Here is a 22,842-nt window from a genome sequence, read left to right as displayed (position 1 = left end):
TTTGCTTCTAGGTGGGCACAAGACACATCAACCCTCCACCTGAGAGACTCATAGAGCCGTCGAGTTGGAAGGAACCGCGAGGGTCATCAAGTCCAACCTCCTGCAATGCAAGAGTCTTTTGCCCAACGTGGGGCTGGAACCTGCAGCTCTGAGATTAAGAGTCTTACCAACTAAGCTACCCCATCTAGAAACTTAAGGAGGGGGTTGAGTATCAGAAATGATCATTTGCAGGCACAGGAAGTGCACCTTGACAAAGATCATTGAAAAGGCAACCACCAAAACCTTCCACAAAGGCAAGATGTGGGCAGTGATTTATGAGGTACCAGTGCCAGAAATTAGGAACTGTATCTGGAAAACAGGAACATAATAGAATAATAATAATAATAATAATAATAATAATAATAATAATAATAATAATTTATTACTTACACCCCGCCCGTCTAGCCAGGCCACCCCAGCCACTCTGGGCGGCTCCCAACAGAATATTAAAAACGTGATAAAACATCAAACATTAAAAACTTCCCTAAACAGGGCTGCCTTTAGATGTTTTCTAAAAGTCAGATACTTGTTTATTTCCTTGACATTTGATGGGAGGACGTTCCACAGGGTGGGCGCCACTACGCAGAAGCCCCTCTGCCTGGCTCCCTGTAACTTTCCTCTTGCAGTGAGGGAACCACCAGAAGGCCCTCGGAGCTGGACCTCAGTGTCTGGGCTGAACGACATGGGTGGAGATGCTCCTTCAGGTATATAATCCTATACTTGTCTACTCAGAACTGAACCTCACTGAATTCAATGATAAATGTGTACTACAGGTAGTGGGTACCATGGCTCAGGTGCTGTTTATGGACTGCAGGAGGCATGGCGGTGAGAGGGGCTCAGACTCAGCTCATGCACAGACTCTTGGGCATCTTTGGGGTGGCTTGTGGGTGCTGAACGGGTCCCAGACACACTTCTTCTCCCGCTCCCTGTGGCGAGGTCCATTATTCAACCCAGAGGGCAACTTCCACAGCCCTTCCACTCCACCCAGCTCCTTTCCAACTGCCAAGTCAAGACTTTCTGAGGACTGCAGCCTGAATGAGAAGAGGCCAGCACATGAAGGAGAAGCCTGCCTGATCAATTAGAAAGGCTGTCAAGTCATCTTCCACAGTGGCAGTAAGATGGAGAAAGTGTGTGTGTCGGAGAGGGCAGATCCACACTATTCGTTTAAATAAAATTCATTGCACGGTTGCAGGCGGTGAGAGATGCCAGGGGTTCCTGCTGCTTACCTAGGATTCGTGTTTCCTTCTGGGAATAAGACACGGAGGAGGCTGTGGTGTCATTAGGATATATGGTTTACTTATATACAACCTGAGCCTACGATGGAGGAGTTCACAGTATAATCATATATAATAATAATAATAATAATAATAATAATAATAATAATTAATAATAATAATAATAATAATAATAAATTTATTATTTAAAACCCGCCCATCTGGCTGAGCTTCCCCAGCCACTCTGGGCGGCTCCCAATCGAGTGTTATAAACAATACAGCATTCAATATTAAAAACTTCCCTAAACAGGGCTGACTTCAGATGTCTTTTAAAAATAAGATAGCTGCTTATTTGCTTGACATCTGATGGGAGGGCGTTCCACAATGCGGGCGCCACTACCGAGAAGGCCCTCTGTCTGGTTCCCTGTAACCTCACTTCTTGCAATGAGGGAACCGCCAGAAGGCCCTCGGCGCTGGACCTCAGTGTCCGGGCTGGACGATGGGGGTGGAAACGCTCCTTCAGGTATACAGGACCGAGGCCATTTAGGGCTTTAAAGGTCAGCACCAACACTTTTAATTGTGCTCAGAAACGTACTGGGAGCCAATGCAGATCTCTCTTCAACCAGACTCTCCTGCTTGCTGCTTTGCTTCCAGGTCACATTACTGCAAACTCAACTCAGGCTTTGTCCTTCTAACTATCTAAGAGGCGAAGGAGGGGCCCCACCCATTTGTGACCTCGATGATGTGCTCAATAGTCCAGTTATCTGACAGTCTCCCCACTCAAATCTTCTCCTTACACGATTGGCGTAAGTACGCAACAATCTACAGGTTTTGTTGGACTTGATCGATGTTATTTCACTACAAATTAATTAAAATATTCTGAAAAACAAAAACAAGTCAGTGGGACTTACTTCTAAGTAAACCTGCATAGATAGAACTGGGATGCATATGTTACAAGCACTCAAGAGTGCTGTGACCTGCGTCTGCAGCAAAGGCAGTCAGAGAAGTCGGGATGATTTTAAACCCTCTATAATGGAAGGGCTTGATAAAAGCAATTTAATGCAGGATTTCTGCAGGAGGAGGCAGTGTTCGCAAGGAAAGCTGTTTTGTATTCTGCCTGCCAGATCGTAAATCGGAAAGAATAAGAGACTATTGAAATGCGCTCCACCGGGCTGTGGCTTCCAAGCAGGAAGGGGCTAAAAAAAACCTATGCTGCCTACCATACCTTAAAATAAGGGACAGATGGGAGCTCTGTACATCATGCCAGGAACTGCAACCACGCTTTGCCCTCAGACAATACAAACTCTCTGACCTAGTTTTCAAGTTCCTATTAAGAGTACAGCAGAGGACGTCGTCCATCTCTTTCCTGGAGTTTAGGATCAGTGCATTTTTCAAACTGACATTTTTTTTCCATCCAGAAACTATTAAAAAGCGAGATCAAGGCAACGCTACAGCCACATATTTGGATGGCTGCAGCAGAAAGCAAAGAAGATGCAATTCACAGACTTTCTCTGGAGGCAGAAAGCCAGTGTGTATGTGTGTGTGAGTGCGTGTCTGTCAGAGGGTTGTGGTTGTTGTTATTTTATACCCTGCCCATCTGGCTGGGTTTGTTAGTAAATCCAACAGGGTTTCCCCAGCCACCCTGGGCGGCTCCCAACAGAATATTAAAAACACGATGTGGTGCCAATATTGTTGGGAAGCCAACTCTGCCATAAGCCCCAGCCAGGAGAGCCAGTGGTCAGACATGGTGGTCACCACACTAGATACCCTGACCCAAAGTATTCCAGGTGCTCAAACCTTGTTAGAATTTGTCCAAACTTCCCCCATCTCCCCGTCAAGCAGTTGTTTGTGGAGCTGTCCATCTTGAATATGGCAGCAGCTTTTTGAGCTCGCAAACAAGTTTTTACAACCCCATCCACTGAGCTGGAACAACAGCCTACAGTTTGTAAAAACTTTAAAAGCAGTAAATATGTCTGAAAAACAGCAAAGGAGATGATTTCTAATGCACAAAAGCTCCTGGCAGAAAGAATCCTATTTCCTTCAGGTCCTAGTGCCGGAGTGGCCACTTGCCCCTTACACAGCAGTTTTCTTTTGGACCAATTTTCTAAGGAGCCCCAAATGAAGGTGCTCTTTCTCTCCAGGAAGTTCTCTACAGGCTGTTATGCACCACGGTAATACTTTTTTTAGAAATAAAATAAATATGCAAGCGATAGTCACGAACTGGACTGCTTGAGGTCTATCCAGACTGGTGTTTGGGGGCAAATATGTTCTGCAACACATCATGGATAGTGCATTAGTTGCAGATGTATATTAATGTATTTAATGTATTTTTTAATATTTTGTTGGAAGCCGCCCAGAATGGTATACTGCCCAGAGGGGTACAAATATTATTATTATTATTATTATTATTATTATTATTATTATTATTATTATTATTATACCACCCACACATCATTCTGCTTTTATTAGTTGCTGTGTCTGTGGTGCAGTAGAGCACTAGGTCCAGTTTAATGGTGCAGCCTGGATTTGCGATTGAATCCCACCTGCAAAACAGCCACAGTTTGGAAGCACCTGGCTTGCCTATGGGGTGCAGTGGGGGCTGGTCAATTGTGCAAAAAGGGGCACTGCCCCGCCAATCGCAGGGCACATCCACACCATACATTTAAAGTGCATTCAGTGTGCCCGACTCCCCCAAAGAACCCTGGGAGCTGCAGTTTTCCCCTCACAGAGCTGCTACCATTTTGTTTAAATATATGTCGCCCATCTGACTGGGTTTTCCCCAGCCACTCTGGGCAGCTTCCAGCAAAACATAAAAACACAATAAAACATCAAACATTGAAAACTTCCCTATACAGGGCTTCCTACAGGGCTTCTCAAAGTCATATAGTTCTTTATCTGTTTGTAGGCCTCTTCCTTTAGACTTTGGGTTGACAACATTGCTGTTGACCTCCTTTTCTCTGACTGTTTTTAGCTTGCTTGTTGTGTTAGGCTGTAATGTAACTTTGCATTGCATTTCTTTTTTGTCATTCATACACATTGTTCTGAATGGATTGGGGTACAAATATGATCTATCGATCCGTCATGAATGATGCCAGCAGCAAGATAGGTCTTGGGAGAAGAGAACCTTGGTCTCTCCCACAACAAGCAACGTCAACTCGGTAGCTTCTGGGATGCCTCAGTTCAGGTCGCGGGACCGTATAGTGTTGATCAGCCTCACTTTTTCCAGAACTCCAGCCCTACTCATGGAGTCAGAGGAAGAAACTGGTGGGCGGAGCCCCCAACTTATCCCGGGCGCGCTAAGACCCTGCGGAATCCGCCTGGGCTGTCCCGCGCCGCCTTCCTTCCTTCCCCCTGCTTCCCGGAGACTCCCGATGGGCCTCCAAGCGGCTGGGCAGCAGCTCTCGAGCACCGAGCCGCCGGCTGCTTGGGCGGCATGGAGCGGCGAAGCCGGGGGCTCCTGCTGGCTTTCGTGCTCCTGGCCACTGCGGCGCCTGAAGGCAGCGCGCAGTATGAGAAGTACAGCTTCCGCGGCTTCCCCGAAGCCGAGCTGATGCCTCTGCAGAGCGCCTACGCTTACGCGCTGGAGCAGTACGAGGCCGAGAACTGGCGGGAGAGCGTCCGCTACCTGGAGGCGAGCCTGCGCCTCCATCGCCTGCTCCGGGACAGCGAGGCGCACTGCCACAAGGAGTGCGCCGCCAGCGAGAAGTTTGGAGAGGGTGCCGTTTTTGGAGATCCTGCAGAGGGCGTCCAGGGCACCCCGGCGCATGGAGAAGACGAGAAAGGCGCCGCCGCCGCCGCCGCGCTCGGCAAGGGCGCACGGCCCGGCGCGGAGTTTGGAGAGCCGGCCGGGGGCGCGGCGGATGAGTGGCGCCGGGAGATGGAGCTTTTCGGGCTCGTCCTGCAGCGCGCCTCGTGCCTGCGGAGGTGCAAGCGCAGCCTGCCCGCCTTCCAGCTCAGCTACCCGCCCGTAGACACGCTGCGCGACTTCCAGCGCCGCACCCCTTACCAGTACCTGCACTACGCGCTCTTCAAGGTGAGCCAGTGGGGAGCGCGCGCAGGGGGACGTCTCGAGGCTTCCTTGGAAACCATGTCAATTAATTGCGTTTCAATCAAAATATTAGTTAATTAAAATCACTTCTAAACAGAACAACATCTAAGCGACATACAAAAAATAATATTCAAAGCATATGGTAGACAGTCTGGGTAGCTCAGTTGGTTTGGGCACAGGGCTGATAATGCCATGGTTTCAGGTTCGATCCTCCCGTATGGGACAGCTGTATATTCCTGCACTGCAGAGGGTTGGACTCACTAGATGATCCCCAAGATCCCTTCCAGCCCTACAGTTCTATGATCTAAATATTGTAAGCCATGGGTCGGCAAACTAAGGCCCGGGGAACAGATCCGGCCCAATCGTCTTCTAAATCCGGCCCATGGACTGTCCAGGAATCAGCGTGTTTTTACATGAGTAGAATGTGTCCTTTTATTTAAGATGCATCTCTGGTTTATTTGTAGGGCATAGGAATTTATTCCCCCCCCCCAAAAAAAAATATAGTCTGGCCCCCCAAAAGATTTGAGGGACAATGGACCGGCACCCTGCTGAAAAAGTTTGCTGACCCCTGTTGTAAGCATTGTAAGAAGTACTGGTGGTTCCCAGAGGTGGTTGACTGTCCGCTGTGTTTTAGTAAAAGCAGAGGCAGGACATCTGTTTTCAGTGGGCAGATCTTACCCCTGAAATACAGGAAAGAAGAACTGATTGGAATAGTCCTTAGATGAAACAATGCGCTTTTCTTTCCCTGTTGGCTACAGAGAGTTCCCAACCATCAGACATTAGGCAGAAAAAGTTTCTGGACAAAGGGAGTTCTTTCCAAATGTGGGTTTTCACATCTCTTCCTCTGGAGACAATGCATTTCATTAAAAGATGCCACCACACAGGATCTAAGGGCCTTCTCAGTACTCTTGTGTTCCCACAACCCCTTCAATATTTCTAAGAGCAAGATAAGCTCCTGTTCGGCCTCCAGGTTTGCACCGGAGCCTCTTTCTCAGCTAATGTTTCCATAGCTTCTTCGGATCTGGGGTTCAGAGTGACCAGTAGAAAGCATCCAAGGCGTGTTACTTCTGCTGGCCCCTTCAATGCACATCAGGGGACCTTATCTATGGGTTGCTTCTCATATTATGGCCTTGCTTCACGCGCTCCAACCAACTGTCCAGCTTTCAGGGAAGGTACTTTCTGCTCTGCAAAGATACTGAATCCTGCACGTGGAAAGGTTACTGTGTCAAGGAACTATAGCCAGTTCCTGTCCCCTGAATGAAAAACTCACTTGTGTGATTTGTTTCATGTAGATTCCCCTCCCAGAGCACCATACTTCATGGTCTTCGCAGGCTATGATTCCTCAACACGTGTACACACACCGCCAAATGAATGATCATTATGTGTTACAATGAAACAGTACAGGCTCACAGTACAGTGGTACCTTGGTTCCCGAACGGCTTAGTGGTTGAGCAAATCAGCTCCCGAACACTGCAAACCCAGAAGTAGGTGTTCTGGTTTGCAAACGTTTTTCGGAAGCCAAACCTCCAACTTCCGCTTGAATGCAGGAAGCTCCTGCAGCCAATCAGAAGCTGAGCCTTGGTTTTCGAACCATTTCAGGAGTCGAACAGACTCCTGGAACAGATTAAGTTCGAGAACCAAGGTACCGCTGTACAGTATTTCTAATATGGAAGTTCGAGCTGTGTGCTGTTTCCCTCTGAAGACATTCCTTTGCTTGGGGCCCTTTGAGCAAGTCAAGAGCAGGAGACAGACCTGCCTCAAGCAAGCCCCCCACCCCCAACAAGCCCCACTGCTCTCAGCACTCCCAAGTCATCCTTCGTTCAAGTTTCACATGTATCCCGTTCAAAGCCCCCGTCACTTGGTATTAGCGTGAAACAGTCACCTCCCCTGACAGCCTTCTATTTGGGAGGCTTCGCAACAGCCTCGGACGTGACAATCTGCAGATGAGGAGTTTGTGCTCATTCCTATGCGCTTTCCGTGCTGGGATTTTTGTGAACTGTTGAACAGTGTGCTGTGTGCATCGTATTCCCCATCCCTGCCTTTCCAAACGCGAAAGGTGCTACATTGCCAGTGAGGAAACTGTTCACTTCCTCCTTTTCTTTGCCTCTTTTTCCTTCTCCCCGCACTCCCAGGACCCTATCCCTTTTAAGTAGCTTAATCCAGACAGCCTGGCTCTTTAAATCTGGGCCTCCAGGAGGAGCGTTAGATGAGCAAAGCAGTGCCTTTTGCCAGCAGCTTCTGGTCTCTCCTCCCCTTCTCTTTCTCCCCCCACCCCGCAAATCTCCTTCACCAATGAGGTAGCCTCCCCTGGCTTTCCTGGACCAGAGGCATTTCAGATGCCACGTCCCACAGCTTTCAGACTCCTGGAGGAGGTGGACACAGTTGCGGAGAGATGATCAGATTCACTTCTGATCTTCCCTGGACTTCTTGTTCCTTGGCTGTCTCTCTTGGTGGAGTTTCCAGGCTGTTTAACCCTTTGTCTGTGTACCAAAGTGATGCTGGGAAAGCAGCTAGACTTTTGGGAAGATGCAAGATTTTGGTGTACTTTTGGGCCTGGAGGTGTGCTCTGCAATGTACATCACATGATCTAGAGCAAGGGTCGGTAAACTTTTTCAGCAGGGGGCCGATACAGTCTCTTCAGACCTTGTGGGGGGCCAGACTATATTTTTTATATAAAGTGGTATAGAAAATCATCATTATCATCATCACAGTGCAAAAAAGGTGCCTAGGCATTCTGCTGTGGCGACCGCAACTTAGGTTTAATTATTTTTTAAATAATTTTTATTTGGTTTTACAAATTCATTCACACAACTGAAATTCTTGCGGCTATTAAAATTAAAACAAGATTCTTCCGAATCTTAGGACTTCCCCCCTCCATTCCACGGGTTCTTTCAATACCTTTGTCAACTGCATATTATAAATTCATCCAAATTACAGTCCCCCATAGTCTTTGTAACATTGCAAGGGTTATTTAAAACCTGCCAAAGAGTTAAAGTGTTTACAGTGTTCTTTTAAATACAATCTATATTTGTCCCATTCCCTGTTGAAGTTTCGATCCTCCTGATTTCTGATTTTCCCTTTCAGTCTTGCCATCACTTCATAGTCCATTAATTTCATCTGCCGGTCCACCTTCGTAGGCATCTTGTCATCTTTCCAACTCTGGGCAAACAGCATCCTTGCAGCTCTAGTAGTGCACATAAACAGTCTTTTCAATTCCTTCGAAGGAACCGAAGGAACACAACCTCGGTTTAAGGTGCCATTTGGCCATTAGCTTATATATCTGAGTTTCTAGCACTGCTCTCGCCTTTTTGCTGCTGACCTTTGGGAAGGACTGTAACTCAGTGATAGAGATTTGCATGCAGAAGGTCCTGGGTTCCGTTTCTGGCATCTCGAGGTGGGACCTCCTACATGCATAGCTGATGCTCTGCCTTTCACCCACGACCCTTCTGATTCAAATTAAGCCCCTTCTGCTGTCCACCCGCAAAGTGTATTCAGACGCCCCATGGAGAGGAAACGTTGGAAGAGTTCTGTTGGAAGGGCAGGGTCCCATGGGCGGGGCCCCTTCTGCATTGTCTTCCCGGCCTCATTGCCAGTACAGTCGTACCTTGGAAGTCAAACAGAATCCGTTCCAGAAGTCCGTTCAACTTCCCAAATTTTCGGAAACCAAAGCGCGGCTTCTGATTGGCTGCAGGAAGCTCCCGCAGCCAATCGGAAGCCCCGTAGGACATTCAGCTTCCAAAATTAGTTCGTGAACTGTAACAGTCACTTCCGGGTTTGCAGCGTTCAGGAGCCAAAACATTCAAGAACTAAGCTGTTTGAAAACCAAGGTACGGCTGTACAGTGGTACCTCGGGTTAAGTACTTAATTCGTTCCAGAGGTCCATTCTTAACCTGAAACTGTTCTTAACCTGAAGCACCACTTTAGCCTATGGGGCCCCCTGCTGCCGCCGTGCCGCCAGAGCACGATTTCTCTTCTCATCCTGAAGCAAAGTTCTTAACCTGAAGCACTATTTCTGGGTTAGTGGAGTCTGTAACCTGAAGCGTATGTAACCCGAGGTACCACTGTATTGTCAAGAAGTCCATGCAGGTGCAAATGGGACTTTTAAAAACCAGGTCGTATATGGCCTTTGTAAAGTCAGGTTTACTACTATTGGAAAGAACTTAGGTTTTTAATACTTTACTTTTTTAAAAAAATTAGCCAGTTTCCAGACCTCATTAGAACTTCCTCTCCAAAAAAAACCACAACAAAAAACTTGCACCGGAAAATTTGCAGAGATACATTTTTTTAAAAAAATGCGAGGGCAGAATTGGCTAAAGAGACAGTTTTAGACAGGTGAGGGCAAAAGAAAAGAAAAAGGTTTTGAAAATCTGCATGTCTCTTCCCAGCGACACCAAATGGCCTGGAGGAGAATCCAAGAAAACCAGCAGAGATAGTAGATTGTCCCTGTGCTTTTCTGCACCCTGAATACAGTAGCTCCTTTCTTCCGTCTGGAACAGATGAGATGCTCAGAGTGGTGAGCCTTCCTTCCCACGTCACCATCCTGGCATTTGACACCATGATGAGAACAGCAGGCATGAACTTAGTGGAACTTTTCAGATGAGAGAGAGAGAATGCAACTGTTGGTGGCAAATGTGTTTTTTAACTCCAAGTGTTGGCACTGGATGGCAGCCTGGCAGTTCTGTGCTGCTGACTCAGGGGCTTTTAGTTTAATGGGTATGGAAGTCTGCTTTTTAAAACTCCCCGTTTGTAGGGATTGCTTTCCTCTGAGCACATAGGTATGCAAGCCATTATCTCTTTTTCTATAACTTATTTTTTTATGTTGTGTCTCTGGTTTCACCGTCCTTTTATTCGCCTGCATGATCTCAGAGGGGACACTTTCGTTCCAGATAATGGCTCTGCTATGTGATCACACTCCATTAGTATTTCATGAAGAGCATAACATTCTTTCTTTCTTTTTTTCCTCTTCCCCTGCCCAAGAAGGAAAGCCCATTTCTAGGCCGTAAGATGCAAACCAAACCATTGCTTGGTACAGGCCTACCTCAGCTCCCAAACACCTTGGGAGTCGAATGTTCTGGCTCCCGAATGCCGCAAACCCGGAAGTGAGTGTTGCGGTTTTCGGACGTTCTTTTGGAAGCCAAACGTCTGACGGGACTTCCGCGGCTTCCTGTTGGCTGCGCAGCCAATCAGAAGCTGCACTTTGGTTTCTGAACGTTTCAGAAGTCAAATGGACTTCCAGAGCAGATTCTGTTCGATTCTATTTGCTTCTAGACCAACAACAGCCCGACCTCCCCTTCAGAAAGGAATGGAGATTAGTTGTGTTCTGAAGCTAGCAACAATATTTTGTATGGAAAAAATAGAAACGGGACCAATTGTTTCAAAAACATTTAGGTAAATTTCAGAAAATTAAGGATCTGGGGCAATGCAATCCCACAAATGCACGCATAATCCCTTACAGTCTGCATTTGTTTCAAAGAAGGTGCAAACTGCGTAATATTTAGTGAAAATTTTCAAAACTTTGTTCCAGTCCCTAGTCTTAAGAACCGCAATTGCCTTTGCATAGGTCATGCCAGCAGGGGCTGATGGGAGTTGGAGTCCAATAACATCTGGGGGTCCTTAAACCATATGTCTTCTCGCTGAATGACGACCTGATCTAATCCTGATTGCAACAGCAGCATTTTATTTTTTAAGATAATCTGTATTGATTTTATGATTACATATTATACATATACACCTTACTTTACATTTACATTTACTCCTAAGAGTTGACTTCCCTCCTTCCTTCTTCTGGCTTTTTTATGTCGTCTCTTAAGTTTTTCGCATTGTCTTTATCGATTTTGTGTATTGTTGTTCTTCTTTCAACTTTATCTGTACAGTGTCTATATACAAATAAATCTTTCTGTATATACACGTCTTGTTGTTTGTTTATATTCATTTACAGATACAATTAGTTACCTTGATTGTATTTTACATTTTAATTCATATTGTCATTTAACATCCAATGAAGTTTCTTTTAATTTCCCATTATGATATTTATTTCCATTCTACTGATTTCACTATTTCACCTTATCCTATGTATAACATAATTTTTTCCCATTCTTTTTGGAATGTTTCATCGCCCTGTTGTCGAATTGGAAGCAACAACAATTGCCAACAGTAGAAGAGTGGCAGTACAAGGTCATGGAATATGCAGAAATAGCCAAATTAAACAGCAGCATTGCCATATATGGTAAAATAAATTTGGAAGTGGACCCACCAAATGCAGGTTAGGGCCCTGGGTCTGGAAAGCATGAAACCCTCTGCTTGAACTACTTTCCCTTGTTTTCCGTAGGCAAATAAGATTGAAAAAGCCGTGTCGGCCGCGCATACTTTCCTGCAGAAGAACCCCAAGCACGAGATGACCCAAAAGTACATGAACTATTACAAAACTATGGTCGATGTGGACGAGTACCTCATAGACTTGGAAGCACAGCCCTATGAGGTGAATGGAGCAAGGGAGGTTTTCAGGGGTGGCTGGGGAAAGAGGGATCTTATTTCCTGGAGCGGGACCACAGTCGGAAGCCTTATAGGAGAGCTCCAAAAGTCTCCTGGACTCCAGCTCCTGTCATCCCTGGCCATTGGCCACACTGGCTGAGGCTGATGGGAATTGGAGTCCCAACAACATCCAGAAGGCATCTGGTTCCCTATCCCTGCCTTCAAGGGCTTGGATGTACACAGGGGCAAAGAATCAAGTGTTTTTGTGGCAGGCGAAAGGTGTCCATTGTTGTGGAGGGTGGGCCTGCTGGTTTCTGCAGGCCTCTGTGGGCCAAAAAGAAGACTGAACCAATCTGTAGTGCTTACCTGGCTGGAAAATGAACAAAATAGGGAGCTGGATAGAGTTGGATGTGTAGAGAACCAAGAGAACATTTTCCCTCTGCCCACAAGTGGCAGAAGTACAGGAAGGCAATTTTATATTGGAGAATGACGGTTCATTCAATAAATGGATTCCTCTCCCAGTTTAATATGATAGTGGACTTGGGTGCATTTATTCAGTTTGGTCAAAAACTGTGTTGCATACAAAGTCAAGTTCTTATCTATCTACAGTATCTGTCCTTACATTGGCTAGAATCTGTCTTTTTCTAAAACTCTGAAAAGTAACCACAGACCAAGTAAGCTCGAGTTAATAAGGGGAATTTGGGGAACGCACTACATAAGGTGCTTAAATGTCATGTTACTTTTTGAGGAACCCAGAAAACTAACTCTGAGAAGTTAGAATCCATTGAACATCCGGGATCTAGAAGGCACCATGAACCCTCTCTGCATGTTATTTCCATGTGCAGGCAAAAATGTTTAAAGGAGGCTCAGGGTTGCCAACCCCCCAACTACCAAGAGAGCCTCCTCTGTCGATCTTAACACCTGAGAGGCTCTGTGAGGAAGGAGGTATTCAGATATTTGGGGTCTACGTCATTTAGGGCTCTAAAATACTACTGTGAGCACATTGAATGGGCCCAGAAACAAACGGATAACCAACTCAGCATTTTTAAAACAGGCTACATTGTTGGGCCGTTGTTGGTTTTAGTTTTGTTACCAAATTTCAATAATTGGGGGCTGGCTGGCTGTTTTCTTGTTTGCCACTGGTTTATCTATTTGCTGTGTTCTGTATGCTGCTGATCCCTTCAAAACGCCTCACAGAAAATGCTTTGTGAAGGAATAAAGAATAATAATATATATGTATGTTTTTATATTGTGCAGTCCGCCTTGGAAGGCCTTCGGACTTAAAAATGACAGCCTAAACATATTTTAAATTAAGAGAAGAAAAAGAAGGCTCAATGGGGCTTCACCCTTTTATGGCCATTCCTTGTTAAGTTCCAGGTCTGTGGGCTTCTTTGTTCAACCTGACCTGCCAGTCTCCCTCCTCCCTCTTTTCAGACTGTTTTTGTGCGAGCGGTGAAACTTTACAACGCTGGAGATTTCCGGAGCAGCATTGCTGACATGGAGCACGCCCTGTCTCAGTACTACAAGGCCTATGAGAACTGCTTGACTGGCTGCGAAGGCAGCTACGAACTCCGTGAATTTAAGGATTTCTACCCCGCCATTGCAGGTGAGGGCACCGGGGAAGGGGCACACATTAAAGGTAAGGGCAGTGATGGCTGCCATCACAACAAAGGAAGGCCACTGAGGGAAGGTCAACTCAGGTAGGCATGGCAGTCTGTCCTTGTTCTATTCTGAGCTCTCATTAGCCTGGTGGTTGTTTCTGGTGGCGTCCAGTGTGGTGCTGTGGTCTAAACCACTGAGCCTTTTGGGCTTACTGATCAGAAGGTCAGCGATTTGAATCCCCATGACGGGGTCAGCTCCCGTTGCTCTGTCCCAGCTCCTGCCAACCTAGCAATTCGAAAGCACACCAGTGCAAGTAGATAAATAGGTACTGCTGTGGTGGGAAGGTAAACGGCGTTTCCATGTGCTCTGGTTTCCGTCATGGTGTTCTGTTGCACCAGAAGCTGTTTAGTCATGCCAGCCACATGACCTGGAAAGCTCTGTGGACAAATGCCGGCTCCCTCGGCCTGAAAGCGAGATGAGCGCCGCAACCCCATAGTCGCCTTTGACTGGACTTAACCGTCCAGGGGTCCTTTACCTTTTACAGGCATCCACAAACTTATGTGTGATCATTCATTCTTGTCATGGTAAACTATGACTTGGTCCAAGGTCTCAACTTGGCTCAGTCCTTTGAGAGAGCTAAATGGGAGCCAAACCCAGACATATCCAAGGAAAGTGGAAACTGTGGGGTTAGGTATGGGGAAGTATACCTGGGCTTCCAGAAAATTGGGGAGGCTGTTACAGCTGCTAACATTTGCCTGTTGAGCAAATTAAAAGTTAGCTGTAGAAGACAAGTCCGTAAATGGTTACAAAAGGTGATAAAATCTCTGGAGCTTCCTAGCTACCTGGCAACCATCAGTTGATATAAATGTTTAACCTTGTGGATTCCTTCCTTCCTCTACCCACCCACTCTCCAGATCACTTTGTCGATGTCCTGCAGTGCAAAGTAGACTGCGAAACCGACTTGATCCCAAATGTAGGCGGCTACTTTGTGGAGAAGTTTGTGGCCACGATGTATCACTACCTTCAGTTTGCGTACTACAAGTGTGAGTCCTCAGGGTGGGGAGGAATGTTGCTTCGGGGAGGCTTGGTTGGGTAACTAGCAGATTGTTGTGGAATTCTCTAGTTTAGGATCTGGCCAGCATTCCCTCTTCTCCTCGCCCCTATCCCAGGGCAGAGGTTTCTTGTCCTGTGCCCCACACACTCCATTTCAATCTGCGGAACTGGCACTGTACCAAATGCTCATTCTGCACTGGTAAGTAATCGATCTTTTCAGTGTGGCAGTATCTACACTTTGGAACTCCCTGCCACTTGACACCTTCACTGTGCCTTAGATGTTGACATGTGTGTTTCATTATTTATTTATTTTTACTGTTAATTAAGCTTATCTTTAAATGTATTTTTTTTAAAAAAATATATTTTTAAAACCTGGCTTTTATTTTTTAAGTGATTTTTCCATCAAAACAAAAACAACAAGAAACAATCAAGAAAATAGTTTCACCCACGTTAAATACATATATGGGAATTTCTTCTGTTGCATTAACTGGCTTTTTATTATTGTAATCTTTCTTGTAAGCTGCTTAGAGGCTTTACTGGAATCAAGCAGTATATTTTTTTTATAAAAAAAAAATATTAAAAGAAAAACAAAAAATCACCCAAGCTGCAGAATGCCACCAGCATAACAGAAGATAAAAATAGTCCATCAGGTTTATCAGATTCCTAACATCTTAAGAGAATTAGAGTTTCCTATTCCCAATCTCTCTGATGTTTTTGCAATTCCCAGAGTGGTTTGACAGTCGATCCCTGTATCCATGAAACTCTGGGAAGTGTAGTTCTGCGATACAAATACAGTGGTACCTCAGGTTAAGTACTTAATTCATTCTGGAGGTCCGTTCTTAACCTGAAGCACCACTTTAGCTAATGGGGCCTCCTGCTGCTGCCGCACCACCAGAGCACGATTTCTGTTCTCATCCTGAAGCAAAGTTCTTAACCTGAAGCACTATTTCTGGGTTAACAGAGTCTGTAACCTGAAGCGTATGTAACCTGAGATACCACTGTAGGTTCTCCTGACAGCTCTCAGCACCATTAACAAACTCCAGTTCCCAGAATGCTTTGGCTGTTAAAGTGGTATAATAGTGCTTTAAACGTATGTTGCAGATATATCCACAGTTGCATCTAGGTGACGTCATAGACTGAGACGTTGCCGGGGGCAGGGGTGGGATTAGAACACCCAGAGTAACCTATCGGTAGGGCCAGCTGGGGCTAAAATTACTTTGGGGGCTAGATCTGGCTCACAACATGCCAGCTGGCCTAGAGGACATTTTTATCCCTGTCTCTCTCTTCTCCCTTACCCCTTTTACCTCGCTCCCAAACGATGTGTATGTTACATTATGACTTATTTATAAACTGCGTTTTGGGCCAAAGTCCCCCAAAGACGTGACCAGCACATTTCTGCAAAAAAACACAAACCAATTGAAACAATATAAAATAGCAAAATCACCAAATGCTGCCCAGCAGTCATCCTTGATATGAAGGTGGGAGCTGCGTTCATGCTCTCGCCAACAGACAATGGGTGAATGAAGTGCTTCTCCCACTAATTTGCCCCCCCCCTTCTCTCTCTCTCTCTGCACAGTGAATGATATCAAGAATGCCGTGCAGAGTGTGGCCAGCTATATGCTGTTTGACCCTGGGGATGAGGTCATGCAGCAGAATCTGGTCTATTACCGCTTCTATCGGGAGCGCTGGCACCTGGAGGAAGGCGACTTCAACCCACGGCTGGTAAGGGCGTGACTAGGGGGCTGGCTTAAGGAGTAGCCTATTGCAGCAAAACCAAATGCACCGTATTTTTCACTCTATAAGACGCACCAGACCACAAGACACACCTAGTTTTTGGAGGAGGAAAACAAGAAAAAAAAATATTCTGAATCCCAGAAGCCAGAACAGCAAGAGGGATCTGGCTTCTGGGATAGCCTCTTGCTGTCCTGGCTTATGGGATAGCCATGCGCAGCCTCTCCCAGGCAGCAGGATGAAGGCTTCCCCTGCCTAGAAGAGGCTGCGCACAGCTTAGGCAGAAGGCTCCCCCAAGAGTCGTGCTCCCTTTAAAGAGCCGCATGGAGCGTGTGTGCAGCTCTTGGGGGCTTTTCCCCGAGGAGGGCTGCCCTTCTCCCTCCTCAGGGTAAAGCCCCCAAGAGCCGCACACACGCTCCACGCGGCTCTTTAAAGGGAGCGCTGAGCAGAGCCTCCCACCTGCATTCGCTCCATAAGACGCACACACATTTCCCCTTACTTTTTAGGAGGGGGAAAGTGCGTCTTATTGAGCGAAAAATACGGTACATTAAGTTTCCGACATCCCAGAGAACGCTGTCCCTTGGCGTTAAAAATACAGAGTGGTTGAGGCAACCCAGCCAGGTGGGCGGGGTATAAATAATAAAATTATGATTCTATATTAAATTAGAAATTGTGCAACCTACTGTGCAGAGCAACTCATTGAACATTCTTACGCACATTCTGCCCATTTTTTTCTGCTTCCTCTTGTCACGGGGAGGGCCAAAGATCAGCCCCATGACCACTGGAAACCTCGCAAGCCCCTTTGGAGATTTCAGCAGCTGTTGGCTCCAGACTTTCAAGTCATTTGGTCTTGAAGTTTCCTTCCTTTTAAAATGAAAGCTAAGATCCGGGGTTCTGTGCTCAGATGTGCAGTGCCCAGAGCTGAATTAACAGAGCGGCTGGGAAAGTGTTTTCATACTTAGAATTGTAGAGTTGGATGGGAACCCCTTCCAGCGCAGGGATCTTTTTCCCAGAGTCGGACTCGAACCCACAGCCCTGAGATCTCGTGCTCTGCCTATGGAGCTTATCTCCTTGGTGGGCCTCCCTTCCCACCCTACCGTCCTCCGACGACTGACTTCTGTCTCATTCACAGGAGGCTTTGCGCTACCACAACCAGACATCTGCGCAGAAGAAGCTGTTGGAGTTTGCCAGGCAGTATCTCCAGCCAGACGATGAGGTGAGAGGCCACGAGGCCAGAAGTAGGATGACATGGCGGCTGCCAGAATGCTTCATGAGAGACGCCCAAGCTCATATCCTGGCTTCCTGGGTGGCTTGGGGCCAGAAACACACACACACACACACACAAATACAAACACACACACACACAGTCTCTCTCTAATGCGAACCCAGGGATGGGCAACCTCAGGGCCTCCCCATTTTACCCTCCAGGCTGTTTTGACCAAGCCACGCCTACCTGTCAGAGGTGAGAGGCAGGTAAAGACTGGGTCAAAAAGGTAGCTGCAGGAACCGCCGATCAACTGACTTAACCTACGCCACAGGAAGAGCAGTGGGGATAGGAAGGTGATAGGCCAGGCATTCCCGAGCTACGGTTGGCAGACCTCTAGGGACCCATGAGCTTCATTCAGGCACTCTGTAAAAAATACAATTAAATGTGGTTTAAAATCATGCAGAATCTAGCCCAGCACTTTACAGTTAAACAAAATATGAAATAAAAGCAGGCATTCAATTATCATGTTCCAAAACGGGAGAAGGCATAGCAAAAACAAGTCCTGCAGCACCAGCAAAGTTTGCAGATTTATTGTGGCAGTGGTCCCATCAGATCTACCAAGGTGCTGGATATTATTTACACATGGGAATATACATAAAAAACTAATGTGGCCTGCAACAGAATGTCGTAGTGTGAAGTATCGTTCAGGAAGACAGCCATGCCTTTTCTAACTTATTCCCTTTCTCCTCCTTCTCTTCTTCTCTCTCACACACAAATTCTCCATCTTTCTTCTAACTGGGGTTTTTCAAAGGCAGCTGATAGCTCTCATGAGGCTTGATGGCCACCTGAGTATCAGCACTTGGAGAATGAGTTCACTATTAGCATAAAGGATACAGACACAATCATGATTTCACTGCCTGAGCGTCCAGAGAAGCCGACTCCTTTGAGTTCCTTTCAGTCTTGCTCATCTTACAAACATCTGTAAACGATCTTAGGTGATTTATGGAGTTCTTACTTTACATACAGCAAATGCTAGGAACATCGTTTTGTTTTCTAATTGATTATAGCTTGGTACAGCGCTACCTTTTTTCTAAAAAAAGAAAGAAAAAGGTTGGCAACCTTGATTTGTAGATAATGTTTTGCTATAAATATATCACACCCGCTTGCCTATACAGTGGTACCTTGGAAGTCGGAACGGAATCCGTTCCAGAAGTCCATTCGACTTCCAAAACGTTCGGAAACAAAGGTGCGGCTTCTGATTGGCTGCAGGAAGCTCCTGCAGCCAATCAGAAGCCCCATCAGACGTTCGGGTTCCAAAGAACGTTCGCAAACCGGAACACTCACTTCCGGGTTTTCGGCATTCAGGAGCCAAAACGTTCAACTCGCAAGGCGTTCAGGATCCAAGGTGCGACTGTACTAGGAGGAGTCAGCTCAGTTCCAATCGACCTCTGCCTTGCCACAGCTTCTAAGATTACATCAGGCATTATCCGTGTGATTTGAAGACTTTTTGACAGTCATATGGACTGGAAACTTGGTAATCTTTTGATACGGGCGTCTATGCCCCGTTTCCGCATTCTGTGGAAGCAGCACACACTCTGCCCTCTCAAGCTGTTCTGCTTTTGTGTGACATGTTCTCCTTTCCTCCCTCAGGCGGATGTGAGCGATGGTGAGGAGAGAGCGAAGGATCCGGCTCTGCCATCAGATGCCGAGTTCGAGGGCATGGGTGACTACGAAGAAGGGTTTTTGTCCCCGTGGTGGCAGGAGCCAAAATCGAAAGGCGACAAGGCCGACCAAGGTTATTAATATCAACGTTGAAAGGCAGGACCTTTCTCCCTACTGTGTGGCTTGGTCCTGTGTCCACACTCTACCCTCCCTCCTGGATTCCTTCGCACCCCTTCCTGTTTGGCATTGCCCCCCCCCTTCTCTCTGTGTCTCCACTGTGCTGCCTCTGCTCCCATCCATGTGTGTCTGTCCAGCCGTTCACCTGCTGAGAACGCTAAGCTTGGCTCTAGAGCTCAGGCAGCTCCCAGAAGGCATTGCAAAGAGCGTTAGAAGGATAGGAAAGGAGAGAGCTGTTGTGGCTCCCCGGTGGGTTGGCGCCGATTCTCCTGCATGCCCCGCCCCTTCCTCTTGCGTCCAAGTTCCGGAGCTGGCAGGTGGACTCTTGTGCATGCTGCATGGATCCTGGAGGGGGCAGCAGTGAGCACGTGCACCGTGGCATGACTTCGCTGGAGGGTGCAAGCAGCATTTTGGCAAGTATAGATGCACCTGCAAAGGCTGAGGACGGATTCCTTTAATGCACTGTGTTCTTTGTTCACAGAGACAGAGGGGCTCGAATGAGCGGTGTGTTTCCTGCATTCCTCTGTAGGTGAGGGGTGCGTGTTCTGATTCCTTGCACCCACCAGGGTTGAAGTGGGCTGTCTGGAACCGGCAGGTGCGCCCCTGATGGTGTTCCAACAAGATCCCTGCCTTGGGAACCTCACCCTCCTGGCCCTTGTTTAAGATTCTTCCAAGGCTGGGGGTCTTCTACCTCCCGGTACCTCCTGCATAGAACTTTCCAGTCCACCCCAAACGCAATTGGCTGAGCATGGGGTGCCTCTGAGCCAATCCAAGGTGCTGTGTTTTCCCCCCATGGTACTTCGCTTTAGGAGAGCCCTGCTTCGTAACAAACCTCCATGCAAAAGTGGGAGAGGTGAGCAGCACAGCGTCTGCTTCTGATTTCACCCTGGGCTCTGCCAGTGTGGCCTCAGATATGCTGGGAGCCAGTGACTTTGGCTATTCAGGCAAACACACACACGGTAGTGATCTATCCAACTGTTTGTTTGTTTTTTAGTGCCACTGATTTCCCAACGGGACCAAATTTAAGCCATTGACCCTTTCCTCACAGAACATTGGCTCTCTTAAGAACCAGGCTCCCAGCATGCATTGCTCTGTTTTTGCCTGGTACTGACTGTTCAGATGGTGCGCTAGACCTCAGCAGGCACTGGCTCCCTTCTGACATGGTTCTAAAACAGAGCGATAGGTACGTTCAAATTGGCTTGTCAAGTGCCTTCTTAAACCTCACAGAGTTGCCTTTGTAATGTTGTTGTCAGTTAATTTAATTTGTTTTGTTTTTCCTTGCATTGTACAGATTTCTTTTTGTTACAATTTTAGCTGGATTTTAATAAAATACCTCCAGTTCTTTTATTACTGTCTTCTGAGCGTGTTGGTTCTTTTTCTTTTTTAAAGACCTGTTATCCAAATCTGCAACCCTTTATCGTCTCACGGCTTAGAGAAGAGCTTCCTCTGTAATTATTTTGTGTGGCAAGGCAGTGGAGGTTTGTTGTTGTTGTTGTTTAGGCGTTTAGTCGTGTCCGACTCTTCGTGACCCCATGGACCAGAGCACGCCAGGCACTCCTGTCTTCCACTGCCTCCCGCAGTTTGGTCAAACTCATGCTGGTAGCTTCAAGAACACGGTCCAACCATCTCGTCCTCTGTCGTCCCCTTCTCCTTGTGCCCTCCATCTTTCCCACCATCAGGGTCTTTTCCAGGGAGTCTTCTCTTCTCATGAGGTGGCCAAAGTATTGGAGCCTCAGCTTCAGGATCTGTCCTCCCAGTGAGCACTCAGGGCTGATTTCCTTAAGAATGGATAGGTTTGATCTTCTTGCAGTCCATGGGACTCTCAAGAGTCTCCTCCAGCACCATAATTCAAAAGCATCAATTTTTCGGCGATCAGCCTTCTTTATGGCTCGAGGTTTAGGATCAGAGTTTTCCTTCTCCTAGATGGTCTCCTTTCCCAGGTTGACGAGCCCCATCTGCCCCTCCCTTCCCTCTATGGCACTTGCAGAACCCGCCTTCTTGACTGTTGGACCCACTATTGGTCTAGTCCGCTCAATCCACCAGAGGTTGTCTTCGCATGCAGGTGAAATACCTAACTCACCAAAGCTTTGAGACCCATCAGCTACCCTCACCTGGTGGAGTCAGGACGGCTTGGAGGTTGGAGCTGCCATTTATATTTCCCCTAATGCCCCAGCTGCTGTCTCACTCCAGGGCATTGTGGGAAATTTGAATGGCAATTTTCAGAGCACAGCATCCGCCCAGTGGTGGACTCTGCCAGGGCACTGGGCCATGGCTCCCAACAACTGCTCGAAAAGGCCACATACTGACCCCGGTATGTACATACACTTGTGAACCAGCCTTAAAAATTAGTGTTATTTTCTTCTGTTACAGTGGTACCTTGGGTTAAGAACTTAATTCATTCCAGAGGTCCATTCTTAACCTGAAACTGTTCTTAACCTGAAGCACCACTTTAGCTAATGGGGCCTCCCGCTGCCGCTGCGCCGCTGGTGCATGATTTCTGTTCTCATCCTGAAGCAAAGTTCTTAACCCGAGGTACTATTTCTGGGTTAGCGGAGTCTGTAACCTGAAGCGTCTGTAACCTGAAGCGTCTGTAACCCGAGGTACCACTGTATTTGGTTGTGGGCTTTGGGTCAGGTCATGCACACATGTGTAACAAAGGGTTTGCCTGTTGTTTCAGTAGGAGGGTTCTAAGCATCAATGCTCAGTGCCACAAAACAAGTGCTATCAGATATGTTTTGGGTGTAATGGGCAAGGCAAAATAACAGGCCCAGCTTTCTCTTGGAGTGGGGCGGAGACGCCAACAGCCTGAGGAAGAAGAGTGGTTGTGCTTTTCAGAAATTGAAGGATTGTCAGGTTTCATTCAAAAATGGGGAAGGGATAGGACAGGTTTCTGTCTGCTCCTGAGCCAGAAAGGTATAGCTATGACCCCATTTGCACCCCAACTGCATCCCCATCAGCTGTTTTAATAGAGCATCTGCCATTGTCTCTGGTGAAACATAATCTTTCAGCTTTCCACCAGGTGGCAGTTTTGAGCTTTGAGCAAACCAGCTCTGGAAGCATTCCTTGTGCACACTGTTTTTAACAAAACATTTTATTATTGTGTTATTCCAGTATGTAATGGTGGAGAGATAAACGTTTCTCCACTAGGTATCCGGCAAGTTCGGAGCAAAATGCTCTCCCAACGATCTTTACTACAGACTTCTGTGTGAATAGGATGGAATTGCAAGGACTGAGAGAGAGGTTTGTGTGGTTCTTGTTACGAAATATTTGTGCCACCTCTTAAAACCACCCAGCTGTTAGATTCACAGGATCCAGTTTTGCATTTGTGGGTGACCTTCACCTTGAGCACAATAAGGAGTCTCAGACTGTTTGGAGTGAGCCAGGCATATTCTCTAGTCAGTGGATAGAACGTTTAAACCAGGGAGTTCTGGGTTCAAATCCTTATTCATCATGAAATTCCCAGGTAGATCTCTCTCTCTTTTTTAAAAAAATTCAGTCTCAGTCATGCCTTTGATGTGGGATTACCTTACTGGGACATTTTGAGGGTGAATACAAAGGCTTGATCCTTAAGGGAGCTCACAGGAAAAAGGTTTCCCGTCCTCTCCAGATTGCCCTCACAGAACAATGATGGGTGGGGT

The 22,842-nt window shown here is 46.9% G+C and overlaps 1 protein-coding gene across 1 annotated transcript; it reads left to right on the top strand.

The window, feature by feature from the left end:
- The first annotated feature begins 4,574 nt into the window (after positions 1-4,574).
- P3H4 (prolyl 3-hydroxylase family member 4 (inactive)) lies at positions 4,575-20,545 on the top strand. Its single transcript, XM_053363829.1, has 8 exons — positions 4,575-5,286; positions 11,630-11,779; positions 13,207-13,378; positions 14,289-14,417; positions 16,004-16,149; positions 17,291-17,374; positions 19,016-19,160; positions 19,686-20,545. The coding sequence occupies exons 1-8, from the start codon at positions 4,687-4,689 to the stop codon at positions 19,703-19,705; spliced, it is 1,446 nt and encodes a 481-aa protein (XP_053219804.1). The 5' UTR covers positions 4,575-4,686; the 3' UTR covers positions 19,706-20,545.
- The last annotated feature ends 2,297 nt before the right edge of the window (positions 20,546-22,842 follow it).

Source organism: Podarcis raffonei, chromosome 13, assembly GCF_027172205.1.
Source record: "Podarcis raffonei isolate rPodRaf1 chromosome 13, rPodRaf1.pri, whole genome shotgun sequence".
Classification (NCBI taxonomy): Eukaryota; Metazoa; Chordata; class Lepidosauria; order Squamata; family Lacertidae; genus Podarcis; species Podarcis raffonei.
This window is presented reverse-complemented; position numbering and strand designations above follow the sequence as displayed.

Excerpts from the sequence above, each read along its gene's own strand:
- P3H4 (XM_053363829.1), top strand. The coding sequence starts at position 4,687 with ATGGAGCGGCGAAGCCGGGGGCTCCTGCTGGCTTTCGTGCTCCTGGCC. Across the intron at positions 5,287-11,629 it reads TGCACTACGCGCTCTTCAAG|GCAAATAAGATTGAAAAAGC; the intron begins GTGAGCCAGTGG and ends TGTTTTCCGTAG. Across the intron at positions 11,780-13,206 it reads TGGAAGCACAGCCCTATGAG|ACTGTTTTTGTGCGAGCGGT; the intron begins GTGAATGGAGCA and ends CCCTCTTTTCAG.